This window comes from Rhipicephalus microplus, chromosome X (genome assembly GCF_043290135.1).
Source record: "Rhipicephalus microplus isolate Deutch F79 chromosome X, USDA_Rmic, whole genome shotgun sequence".
Lineage (NCBI taxonomy): Eukaryota > Metazoa > Arthropoda > Arachnida > Ixodida > Ixodidae > Rhipicephalus > Rhipicephalus microplus.
In genome coordinates this window covers 28,538,156-28,551,819 of record NC_134710.1, presented here as the reverse complement: position 1 = coordinate 28,551,819, position 13,664 = coordinate 28,538,156, and the positions used below count along the sequence as shown (strand labels likewise).

Here is a 13,664-nt window from a genome sequence, read left to right as displayed (position 1 = left end):
ATGCCATGCACTGCACGCGTCCTTATACTTCATGCGTGTGTGTGGTGCTTCTGGGTTATGTCTCGACGCATTATCTATGATAATGCCGTATACTCATCCCGTGCGTGCACTGCCACGCATGTGCAATCGTTCTTTGTCAAGACTGCCATCGCCTGGAACGATATTTCCTCAGACATTGCCTTTCGCGTACGCCATGCTCATTTCAAGAACTCCGTTGAGTCACACTTCGTAAATGTTAACTAACTTGTTTGTTTTTCTTACTCCTCATGTAAACCCCTGTAATGTGTACAGAGTCCTTGAGGTATTTTCAATAAATAAGTAAATAGCGAACCCCCAGCAACTACCTTGACTTACCATCTTATTGCCATTGACTGGTGAGCAACGTATATTAACTGGCAATTCAAAGAATTCAAGTAGGCTTTTGAGTCACTCCCAGACGCCAACGACCACGAGTCCTCAATTATTGCATTCATTTAAAGGAATGGAGTAAGTAATTTTTCATGCACTAAGAAGCTTGAACGTGTACGATGAGCAATGGGGCAATGATGCAGTCACCTTTGAGCCAACAGATCTGTTGACATGATCAAATTTCATGATGACGCTGTCCCATTAGAAGTGGCCGCGTGGTGCGACTCTAACGAATAACGAGCAACGCCGCTGCATGAAACACCATGCTTGCCATGACAGCTCAAATGACACTCAGAGAGGCACCGGGAAACTTCGCAAGTGCTGGCCTTGATTTGGTGAGCTGCTGCGCCCTTCTATCGCACGTTTTCTGCTGTACAAGTACTCAGTTATAATTTTGACTGTTTTTGTCAGAATGTTACAGAACCTTCGTTCTCATCTTCCGATTGAAAGTCGTTTAAAGGGTCAGTAAACATGCTCCAGATTTTTTACGCCTTCCAAACAAGCTCGCTAGTTTGGGCAGAAGGACACGATGATAACATAGAGCGAATATCACAGCGCTGCGCGCTGCGCAGCCGCTACAATTAAAAAAACATCGCAGCATAACCATGAAGTGACTTATGGTGAGTGGTCGAAGCGCGGAAATCATTTATACGCTTTGAATCTCGTAGAGCAAACGTTTCGAATGTTTTTGTATGCTTCCTTTACGTGGTTTTAAGCGCGTACGTAATCAGGTTAAGGTTCGTAGCAATAGCCGTACGTAACGCTGTCGGCGATTCGCAGCTGCTTCCCGCGCTCTGACCACCTCCGGGTCGCTTGCCGGCGCTTCCGTTTCGCTGCAGCTTCGCGAGCCCGCAACTCTGAATCCGGTAGTTTGCATTGTCGTGCTGGTGCCGCTCGGCGAGCCTTTAGCTACGCCAGCAGTTTTGCCGCCTTGTCTTTATTCTCTTCGCAGTCGAAGAGAGAGAGATTGCGCGCCGCAAGTGAGTGACACTGCAGTGCCCCTAGTGGTCTGCAATCAAACCCAGAGCACGCATTTAGGGCGAGCGCTTCGTTGTCTTCACTGTCAAAGTGAGAGATCACGCACTGAGAGATATAACGCGCCTCTAGCTGGCGCTCAGACTACTTTGTGACTCCGACGGGTAGACAAGGCTACCAGAAGGAGCTTCATCCCTAAAACAATTCTCGCACCCCTCCACGGCGCATGCTTAATCCTCCCCATAACGCGAAGTGACGTAAAGTTGCCCATGGTCAACGTTCTGCAGCACCGACTCCATCGATCGGTCATTTGCACTGCAAAACGGTGCCCTGGACTTGTGGGGATGCAGTTTGGTCATTTTCTCAAATTTAGCCGCGCAGTCTGCATTTTCATTTTCCTGTGTAGCCCTCTGCCAATTAGATAGAATCCCAAAATTACCGGGACATGCATGCAACGCAGTTGGGCAAGTAAAATTACCTAAAAGGAAAGGGTTAAGTCGTAGCTGTTGAACCTAAGCATCACAGGCTGTCGAATCAAAAAAAAAATAGAACATAATGCGTCAAAGAATGTTTTGATAGAATAATAGAAAAATAAAATTAAATTGGGGCTCCACCGCCAGTGGAACGCCAACCGAGGGAGCGGCCCAGCGAAATCGGGGCCTTTGTTTTTTTATCTTATGTTGCTAATCCATACTATATTTGGTCTTCATCTCGACTCTCAATTATTCTTCTTGTATTCCGTTCATGTTATTCTTCGCCCTGTCGTGCAGATTTGATAGGGTCTTGCCACAATCCTACGAGTGCTGACAGTGAGATCCTACTTCGGAGTCTTCGTCTGTGCTAGATCAATAAGGGTGTTTTTTGTGTTTCTTTTTTGGTAATGCACGGTTTTCTGAACAAGCGGTATTGCCAGAAGGAGAGCCTCCGTGATTACGATGAAAAGCCATCGCGCAGCTTTTTCGCTAAAACAAGAGCGCATACCTCGCCAGTTCCTGGCAACCCTTGCATTACACTTTCTCGCTGCTCGGCAATGACACTATAGCGACACAGACTTGCTCGATCGCTGGCTCCGCTCCGATCACGTAATCACTGACGGCGCGCTACGTTCCCGATGTGAGCGTAGTCAAGACAAAGGGCTACGCCTACCTCTCTCCGCTAGTGAAAAGGTTGGGAAGACCGAGAGAGAACCAAAACCAGCCGAAGCGGGTTATTCTATACCATTTTAACTACCTTGTTACAGCATTTATTCGCGAAGTTCTTGCGCCGGCGTGTCCGCAAGGTACGAGTGTGCAGTTATTTTTTCATCGGAAACTTTGGGCCGTGAGGTTGTCTACAGGCTCTTCAAAACCTCATGCAGTAAACTAAAAAGAAAAAAGGACACCTTGCGCTGTTGAAATGTAGAGCAAATAATATTGTTGTCGCTGAGCCGCAAGCGTAGAATGCATTGCACAAATAAACAAAGGTGAGAAAAAAAAGTCACAGGGTTCCTCTTTCGTTCCCCTAAGACGGCTCAAATGCGAAAGCCATTTGTATTGGCTATTTAACCATGGATTTTATATCAAGCAAAGACGGCTTTTCATAAATTTTTTATCACATGAGCATCGCAAGGACGAAGTGACGCGTAGCTCGTGCGCCTCTATCCACCACAGGTGTGTGTGTCTGGTAATGGGACTTCTTGTACTACACGGCGGAGTTTTTCTCAAGGTCATGCTTGCACGAGACGTATACGGTTTTCGTCTTAAAGGAGTAATGAAATAACAAGGCGAGAATAGGTTTGTACATTCTCTTTCTTCAAAAAGGATGCATGCTTTGCCTTTACTAAAGCTATGCACATGTACTTCGAAGCTGTTTATATTCGGCTTGTTTATTGCTCTATACACGTGGAAGCGCGGTTTTGATTAAACCATATTGGTGGTACTTTATATTTTTTTTCTTACCGCAGTACAATTTATGATTTATTTGTGTTAAATCTCTTATTGTCATTATGATCAAAGCATCGACAGTCGTGGACACACTGTAGCAAAACAGCCATTTGGGCTAGTTGTTTGCGGTTCATAATTGAAGATAGAACAAGCGCACACTCGCAACTGAAAGTTCATTGAAGGTGCAACACATATATATAGCTTACAAAAAGTGTTCCAAACAACCTTGCGTTGAATGTTCACAATGTTTCCAATGTTTTGAAACCGTTTTAAGAGCACAATCGTGTGTTAAAATTCACAGTGGTATTACCAAAAGAAAAAATAATTACAGTTTTTACTTTATGTCTAACGGCTGAAGGTAACCATGTGTACTGGTCGTATGTTACACGTTCAGAAAAGCCAATACGTCATTTAAGTTCGCGATAACTAATTTATGTCCACACAAACTACTCGAAAGTTTCAGCAATCAACTACAAAGGTTAACACGTGCTGGTTTCCCTCAGACAGTCGTGCGCAAGGTAGCCCAGAAGTTACTAAAGAGCGTGGAATCAGGTTGAGGGGGGACGGGGGGGGGCGGGGCACAGGAAACAGATAAAGAAATATCCCACACATCTAAACCCATAGTAATCCCTTAGATTCGTAAAGTGTCGCATGGGTTGAAGAATGTGGCTAATCGCTTCGATGTGAAAGTGGTTTCTCGGCTCCGAATTAATTAACTTGATTATGCACGCGAAAAAATAAAGATAAAGATAGCAGCCAAAGCGAAGTGCGTAGAAAACAAGAATTGCCAGGTCAAACACAGTTCGCCTTTTGATAAATATGTCAGAGGTGTTGTGTACCTTATTCCACTGTCATGCGGCCGTGTGATACGTTTCCTGAACCGGCCGGTATTTAAGCATTCGTTTACAGGAACACTACAAAGCGGTGCCCCTCAAGAGACGGAGCCCACTTGGTGCAGCATTGCATTTTGTGTGGCTGCTCACACTTTTTTGTTGTTGACGTGACTGTCCTATCAAGGCATAGCAATAATACCACCCGCGAATTAATCCAATCAATCCACATTAAGAGATGCAGGGGGAAAGATGTGTTAGCCACCCCTCCTTTGTGATTTCTGAGAAAGAGTACTTATATTTGGTAAAATCGCTGCACTTATCTTTTTTGGTTATTTCATCCGCTTATCTATACTTTTGCTTATCTTTTCTGTTTCGGCGCATGTGCCTTGATGATATTTTGATGACTTTTTGCGGAACGGCGATGGTTTTTTCACTTTTTCAGGTGAGAGACTTTGTATCACGTGACAATTTTCGTACGCTATGTATATATGTTACACCTTCAATAAACTTTCAGCTGCGAGTGGGCGCTTGTGTTGTTCTTCTCTCCTCCAGTCCGTGTTAAGTACTGCAGCCCACTTCTATCTTCCATAATGAACGTCTACCCACTCTCTGCGTGTCTGTGACCAATGCACGTCTGTTCATTGCGCAGGTTCAAGAGGTTGATGGAACTTTGTTGTTCCGGCGTGCGAGTCTCCACGACAGCGGCAAGTACGTGTGCATTGCAAACAACTCCCTCGGCCAAGACCGAACCGACCGGGAGCTCATTGTCACAGGTAGGTCCACCTTAGTTCTCACTAGCCTTCACAGCTAGACCTGAACGCAATGCTAGTGCATTCTAAGTGAGCGCGTTAAGGACACCAAAACTAAAGTGCTTAGTTTTGCCTAGTCCGTGCTAGATGGAACAGCAGAATTGCGCTTCAATTTAGGCCTCCGCTGTTCTGCTACAAAGGAGCTTTCTACCGGGTAGCGCCTGACCATAGGCATAGCCATTACACTTTTTGAGCATCCACTTTCAGATGTTGTGGCAGAATACTATAGGGTCGCCATAGGTGGATACATTGCGAGAACTGTCTTCTTACAAACGTTTGGGGCTAGTTTATTCTATAGCTACTTTCTGGCCTTATTGTAGTTTTATTGTGGTGATTTGATTAACGCTTAATCTCTTTATTAGCATATACGATAGCAAGTTTGCATAAGTGCGACAAGGTTATGTGACAACAATGCAGCCTTTGCAGAGTATAGGTTTGAACCATGGGTACTCCAATGCACGGAGAGGCGGTTGTTAAAAACAGTGGACATAGGGTGCAGGAGAGGAAGAGAATGACGAGGGATGGCGCGTGGCACGTGGTGGTTCTTGTATCTGTGCCACAATAAATGGACGTCGAGACGCTCTGCTCTTCGTCTCCAGGCGTGTTGGTCCTTTGAACCCGGTTTTCCACGAAAGAAGTCTTCAGATTTGGCAGCTGTATCCTGGGGACCTTAGCGCGGCTACAAATACGGAGAGGCTTAGCTGTGCTTATGCAGACAAACGCGGCTAGCACGCTGGTGAAGTTGCGCGCCATCTAGGATGGCTGTTCTTGCTAGTTTCTCATGCTAATGCCAAGCGCATGTTTTCTGGAGTTAAGTATATTAAATACAGAGGATGGAAAAAAAAGCTGACTTGTTTATTTTACTGCTTGAAGCTGGACTGATCTCACGGTGGTTCTGTCAATCATAATCGCTATAAGGCTTCAAGAGAAAAAAGCGGCCACGTTCAATGTTGCCAAGTTTCAGCGGATAACTTTTTATTTTATACTAGTTATGCACAGCTGCACTTCAATGAGAATAATTCAGTTAGTAATTAAAAATTTAGTCGCCTGAAGATGAAGCAACGAAACATGGGCGCTTCATTTTAATTTTCTTTTATAAAAAATGTCGCCTGATAGTAGCAAAACGCGCTCCAGGCCTCACTACTTTTCAAATCTACCAAAAAGCAACCCTGCAGAACATTTTAATTAATTCAAATATTTTATGGGTGGATCTGACGCAGAATGTGAAGTTCATTACAGCCGGTAGTGTACATAAAGTGTTCTTTCGCAGAAATCATATCGCGAAAAAAGAAGTCGAAGCCGGATTATAAGTTTATACGTAAGACAAGAACTAATCTATTCAACGTAGAGCCGTAAGAAGCTTTAACTCGAACGCTCTGATGTGTGGCCTTGGCTCGCTTGAACTAAGGTCAGCGCCACCAAGCGTTGAACATAAAATACTTGGCGCAGTTAACAATAGATGTAGCACGCGTCGGTTTTAAAAGTAAATTTCTGTTTCCAGTCTGCCTAACCGGCGGGTCGATTGCACTCATTTCGCATCCCGTTTTTGCCACGTCTCGCTCGTGGCTACGTTATCGCGCGCGCCCACGGGGTTGCTGCTGATCCGCAGGTCGCGGGATCAAATCCCGGCTGCGGCGGCTGAATTTTTGATGGAGGCGAAAATGGCGTAGGCCCGTGTGCTCAGATTTGAGTGCACGTTAAAGAACCCCGGGTGGTCGAAATTTCCGGAGCCCTTCACTACGGCGTCTCTCATAATCATATGGCGGTTTTGGGACGGTAAACCCCACATATCGATCAAATCAATCAACCCATGGCGTTCATTGTTTTATGCTTATTCTGGCAATGAACCACTGCGTGCGACAGCTTACGTACCTTATAAGTTTGAATTCGCAGCAAGGAATCACATCTATAAAAATCAGAGCAAACGCATGATCATGGCCTTTGTAAAAGCTGCACAATACACAAATCTCATATTCGGTGGCGTTGTTTGTGTTCTGATTCAATAATTTTCAGGCAGCCTGAATCAAACTGTTCTCGCAATTCATAGTGTACCTTTTTGTGTGGTTCACGCTGCATGGAAGATGTCGTATGAAGTGCAGTATTTGTGCGTGTTCTCAGCATTAAATACGCATGGATACAACGCAAACAAAGCTATTTTTGTGCGTGGTTATAACGTAAAAGCTTAAGCTGCCATTTTATCATCAAAGCGTGGTTCTGGGACGCTAAACCCCAGATATTATTACCCAAATGTTGTGCTCCAATACCACATCTCCCGTGCAGTGCGAACCGAGCAGGAAGGCACACTCTAAATTGCGAGAACAGTTCACGCTGTCTGAAAATTATTGAATCAAAACATGAACAACGCCACTGCAATTCATATTTGTTGTGCAACTTTTACAAATGTCTTGAAGGTGCGTTTGCTCTGCTTTTGATACGTGTGATTCCTTTTGAGCAGCAACTGTGAATTCAAACACGAAAGGTGCGTAAACTGTCGCGCGCAATGGTTCATTGTCGAGGTAACTATAAGACAACGAAGCTCGTGATAACGTAGCCAGGAGTGAAACGTGGCAAAAACTGGATGCGAAGTGAGTGCATTCGACCTGCCAGTCAGGCAGACTGGAAACAGAGATTTACAAGTTAAACCAACGCGCGCTACATCTATCCTTGACTGCAGCAAGCATATCATCATCAACTTGCTGGCGCTGACATGCGTTCAAGCGAGCCGAGGCCATGCGTTGGAGCGTTCGAGTTAAAGGTGCTGACGGCTGTATTTCAGCTATAGCTAAATACTTATCTTCGAGGCTCGTATTTAAAAAATGGCGATAAAATACCTTTCGAAAAATGAACCGTTCATATTGTAATGGATTGTCATGAGAGAAACAGTATTAGAGATTTGTGATGAGGCGTATATTCTCTATAGAATGTAAATAAATGCAGCCGCCATAAAAGACGTTGATCTTCTGCCGTTTATTTTTTCGCTGTTTAATTTATGATTCCACATGTTGTGATCTTCTTCGTACAAAAGCGAGCAAAAAACGTTTGTAATAGTGTCAGGTATATACTGCTGCGGAGCTCGTTTAAGACCTCCCAAGTAGAGTGAAACTTGACCGGGCGCCGCTCATACGATGCACGCAGACCACTTTACTGAAAACTCGGCCGTCTTTCTTGCATCGATTTATTCCTTATGTACTGTGGCAGTCTCCCCAAAGCAGCATGCAAGGTAAGCTATCATTATATATGTAATTACCGCCATTTCGTCTTTCGGTGCATATGTGAATATTGCAATGGCACAAGCTGTTGACATATTGCTCGTTAATACTGATACACATGATACATGCCTACGTTATTCTTCATATAGGTACCGCCTTTTGTTCTCGCTACGTGTCGCATTTCTTGGTATATACGCGAACGCGTGTTCATTAAGTATGCGTCAACCAGGTAAGCTCTTCCCGGCGCGAGACACTGCGCTAGCGAGCGATGTTTTCGAACGTGGGGCTGACGTAACACGATCCTCGTCCGGAGAAGAGATTTCCGCAACTGAACGCCGTGCAACACACTCGCTTCTCTCCCCCGCTGTCTCTGTTCCCAAGCGAGTGGTTCCACATTTGCAAGCAACAAAAGCAAACAACAAATCCCGAGACAACAAGATTTGCGCAAGTGTAAACATTTCCTCTTCGGATTAGTGCTAAGTGGGTCCTCGTGCCGACCGCATCACCCTGTTCCCTCGCATGTGGTGGTTTAATAGCGACAATCCCGCCGGCTGTAACCTCCTGGTGTCTCGGGTTTCGCCGGCACATCGACGCAAGACGGGTCGCGGCTCAGCCGGCAACCCTCGATTGTGTCACCCGGAATACACTTCTTCGCGGCAATCGTCAGAAGCGCTGGCATAAGAGCCCAGGAGGACACTCGGAAGCAAGAAGTGGGGAAAAAAGACGCACAAAATAACCAGCCCAAAGTCGACGCAAACTGGAACAAGAGAAAACGGCAATAAAACGGGTGGAAGCAATTTTCGTTAAGCGTCCCGAGTAGGCCGGCTTATGGGCTTCAGGAAATCATGCTTGAGCCGAGAGCCAATCTTGTTGAAATCACTTTGGACGCGTTTCTCTTCTTTGGGCTAGGGCAGACGGCGAGGGTTCGACGGGAGCGGCTGCACGCCTCAAGAGGTTCTTGTGTGCCAGTTCTCCGAGGGTTTGGTAAGCCGCTCTGCGGGGCCATCCATGCGCCTGGCAAGAGGATTAGCGGGCCTGCTTGTTGAGGAGGAAGTGGCCTTCCGTCTTCGCGTCAGGTGCGCTGCCAGATGTGCTGCGAAGGCCGATCTCCGTCGGCAGTGCCAGTGCTTCACTTCTCGGGAAACTTGTACGAGCACTCGCTGATGTAGGCGGCCGCCATCGGGTTATATCAACAGCTACGCTATGAGAAGGAGCGGGAGTTTTCGCTTTGCCGAAGATTCTAACAAAATGTTTCGTGGCCTACAACTTGGAGAGGGAGGCACAAGCGATATTCTCAGCTTTCAGAGTTTCCTTTTCTTGCTTCATAAACAGTCACTTCGGGTCAGTGAAAATTCTAACAATAAAAAAGTATCATTTTGAGTTCCGCAATTTTCTTTTATAAGTCGCCAGCTTCGCGCTATGTTTTCTTAACACTTTGGTTCCCTCCTCGTCGTAAGTTCCCTAGCACTTCAATTCCATTTTGCCGTCTTGTTTCATTGGCTGCGTCGTCTTTCTGTACACCCTTTGGATCATTCTTCGGAATACCGAATTTCGGTCGCACAGATGAGGTGCCCCTCGACATCTGCGCACGATAAAAACTATACTTAAAGGCACAGTGTGGCATCAGATTTTCACTACAGCTTTATCAGAATGACAGCGTTCGGCTTTACAATATCGCGATAAAAATGGTCAAGGCAAAATTTGTTTTAGAACATTGTTTCTAGGGAAAGGCGCGAGCGCATGGTGTGAGAAGTCAGTGAGGGCCCAGGCGCTGAACTAATAAGAGAGGGAGCGTAGAGAAAAATACGACGTTATATATATATATATATATATATATATATATATATATATATATATATATATATATATATATATATATATATATATATATATATATATATATATATATATATATATATATATATATATATATATATATATATATATATATATTGCCACAGGCATGGAACGAGGTTTAGCCATGCCAATGCGAGTATGTGCCATGGTGGGAAAGAAGAAGAGGACGGTTGGTGTGTGCTCGTGCTCTAACGTTCGGTTTGGCTCGACGTCCAGTGCTGCTCCTGTGAACAGACGTTGTGGTCGTTCTGTGATCACGTGACATTTTCTGGTGGAGGTGCTGGGTAGTGTTGTATGCACTGCAATCAGCAGCAAGGTCCCGACACTAGCCGCGAGTTGGAAGAACCAGCTGACCTACGGCGTAGCAGGCGACAACTAGGCCTACCTCCTGAATTCGGACCATTTCCTCAACTCGGCAGTACTATGGCTAGTGCGGGAACGCAAACCCAAGAAACATCAACGCTGCCTCCTCCATGGTTCTTCAACGTCCCGCGTACTCCGAAGCCGTTCCACGGTGACCCTTATGAGGACGTCGACGACTGGCTCGACGACTACAACCGTTGCGGCAGCGTCAACGAGTGGAACGAGCAGCGAAAGCTTCGGTACGTCTACTTTTATCTCGAGGACTCTGCGCGCACTTGGTTCGAAAACCACGAAGCCGCTATGACAACCTGGCCAGAGTTTTGCAACCAGTTGCGAAATACTTTCCGAAGCTCTGACCGAAAGGAGCAAGCGGAACGGCTCAATTCCCGAAACCAGCGTCCGAACGAGAGTGTTGCCATGTTCGTTGAGGACATGACGCGGCTGTTCAGGCGAGCCGACTCTTCAATGACGGAAGAAAAGAAGGTGCGCCTCCTAATGCGTGGAGTGAAGGAGCAGCTGTTCGCGGGACTAGTGCGGAACCCTCCCGGCACTGTAGAGGATTTCCTTCGCGAAGCCACGACAATGGAGAGAATGCTAAGGCAGCGTTCGTACCAGTATGAACGTCCTGGCAGTCTTTCGTCAGTGTCGTCGGCCCTACAAACACCTGACGTCACGACTGTAAAAGACCTGACGGAGCTCGTGCGCAGTATTGTGCGCGAGGAGCTGCAAAAGCTGCACGTGGTGTCTTCTCCGCCCCATGTTGCTGCTTTAACGGATGTCGTTCGCGAAGAGGTCCGGCAGCTGGTGCACCCCATGACGACTCTGCGTGCAGCCGAAGTCCAACCCATGACGGCCCCGCGTCCAGCCGAAGCTCCGTTATTAACGTACGCGGAAGCACTGCGTACTCCTGCACCGGCTGTTGGCTATCCGTCCCGTCCGTCCACCCTGCAGACGGCACCGTCGTTCTACTCGGGACCACCGCAGTACGGCAACCCACCCCTTACACGGAAATTCAGTGTATGGCGTGCTCCCGACAACCGGCCTCTTTGTTATCACTGTGGTGAACCAGGTCACATCTACCGTGAGTGCGCCTACAGGCACATGGGTCTTCCTGGCTTTCGTCCGGATGCTCGTCGACCCAGAGATGGCGAGCGGCCCCGTGCTATCGCCGAATACTTGGCAAGCCAACGATCCTCAAACCTTCCGCGTCGCGAATCCCGCTCACCATCTCCCCGGCGTTCCACGTCACCTGGCCAACAATCAACCTTTGCGGACGTCCTTGCAGGAAGATCACCTGGATCCACAAGCCCGCGCCGGGGAAACTAAGAACAGCGACCTCTGGGGGTGAGGCCGCTGTTGATCGACCGTTACAAGACCCTCCCCCGATTTGCCTGCCGACATCCGACGACATTCTTTCACCGACGTGTGCCATCGACGACAAACAGGTCTCTGCTCGTATCTCTGTTCTTCTCGACAACCACCCGCTGACCGCTCTGGTAGATACGGGTGCCGATTATTCTGTTATAAGCGCTGACCTCGCTGCACAGCTAAGAAAGGTAACGACACCTTGGGGACATGGAACCAACCTCCGGACTGCGGGAGGTCACCTATTGACACCGCTAGGAATGTGCACTGCCCGCCTCCGAATGCGTGAGTCGACGTACATTGTTTCCTTCGTTGTATTGCGCGAATGCTCCCAAAACCTGATTCTCGGAATGGATTTTCTCCGTGAGCATGGAGCCATTATTAACCTTCGCGACCTGCTCATAACGTTATCTAACGACCATACAGCCCTACGAAAGGATGCAGTTGCGCCGACCACAACACTTCGAATTGCTGACGACACCATCGCACTGCCGCCGCGAGCCAGTATGTTGGTAACGGTGGAGAGCGACTGTGACAACAAGAGTAGTGGCATCGCGGAAACTAACCTCTCGGTGCTCTTGGCTCGGCAGATTTGTGTCGCGCGTGCTATTGTCAAACTGAAACATCGGTGGACTCAGCTTCTGATCACGAATTTTGGCGGCCAGTACCAACACTTAGCAAAACGAACAGCAATCGCGAACTTTGAAGCCATCGATTACGCAGAATGTTCCACTATCGCTCCGATTGCCACTGCTGCCGAAGGTAACTCTGATATAGCCAGTACGGTTGACGTGAATTGCCAGCTATCCTGTGCGCAGCAACAGGAAATACGCATGATTTTACGTACGTATAGTGATTGCTTTGCGTCCACCTCCAAAATCAAGCAGACCCCAACCGTGAAGCACCGCATTATAACGGACCCTACCGAACGGCCTGTACGACAGCACGCCTACCGCGTGTCGCAAAAAGAACAAGAGGCAATACGTTTTCAAGTGAAACAGATGCTCGACGACGACGTCATTCAACCCTCGAACAGTCCATGGGCGTCACCCGTCGTACTTGTTAAAAAGAAAGACGGCACTCTTCGATTTTGCGTCGAGTACCGGAAGCTCAACAAAGTGACGAAGAGAGACGTTTACCCTCTCCCACGCATGGATGATTCACTGGATCGACTTCGACATGCCCGATATTTTTCCTCAATGGATTTACGCAGCGGCTACTGGCAGATCGAGGTCGATGAACGGGACAGGGAAAAAAACAGCATTCATAACTCCCGATGGCCTCTACGAATTCAAAGTGTTACCATTTGGATTGTGCTCTGCACCGGCAACGTTCCAAAGGATGATGGACACCGTCCTGTCCGGTCTGAAGTAGGAATCCTGCCTCGTGTATTTAGACGACGTCATTGTTTTTTCCAAAACATTTGAGCAACATTTACAACGACTTCAGTCCGTCTTCGTCGCTATTCGATCCGCAGGCCTATCTCTAAAACCGGAGAAGTGTCATTTCGGCTACGAAGAACTAAAGTTCCTCGGCCACCTTATCAGTCACGATGGCATTAGACCAGACCCGGAAAAGACCATGGCTGTTGCTGCATTTTCTCCACCTTCGAACAAACGGGATTTGCACCGGTTTTTGGGTCTCTACGCCTACTACAGGCGCTTTGTCCAGAGCTTTGCCAACATCGCTGAACCCCTTACCCGTTTAACGAAGGAGGATACTCCTTTTGTGTGGGGTCCAGAGCAGAGAGCCGCTTTTTCCTAGCTTCAGCAGTGCCTTCAGAGTGAACCCTTACTAGGGCACTTTGATGAAGATGCCACCACCGAACTTCACACTGACGCAAGCAACATCGGTCTTGGTGCAGTACTCGTCCAGTGGCAAGACGGCGCTGAACGTCCCATCGCTTATGCTAGCCGCATTTTG

General features: G+C 47.3%; 1 protein-coding gene across 2 annotated transcripts in view; it reads left to right on the top strand.

The window, feature by feature from the left end:
* LOC119176597 (cell adhesion molecule Dscam1-like) overlaps positions 1 to 13,664 on the top strand; it is a 716,521-nt gene that overhangs the window by 432,738 nt on the left and 270,119 nt on the right. For both annotated transcript variants that reach the window (XM_075876101.1, XM_075876100.1), the window contains exon 6: positions 4,788 to 4,911. In XM_075876101.1, the coding sequence (XP_075732216.1) occupies positions 4,788 to 4,911 (124 nt within the window). The remainder of the gene's footprint in view (positions 1 to 4,787; positions 4,912 to 13,664) is intronic.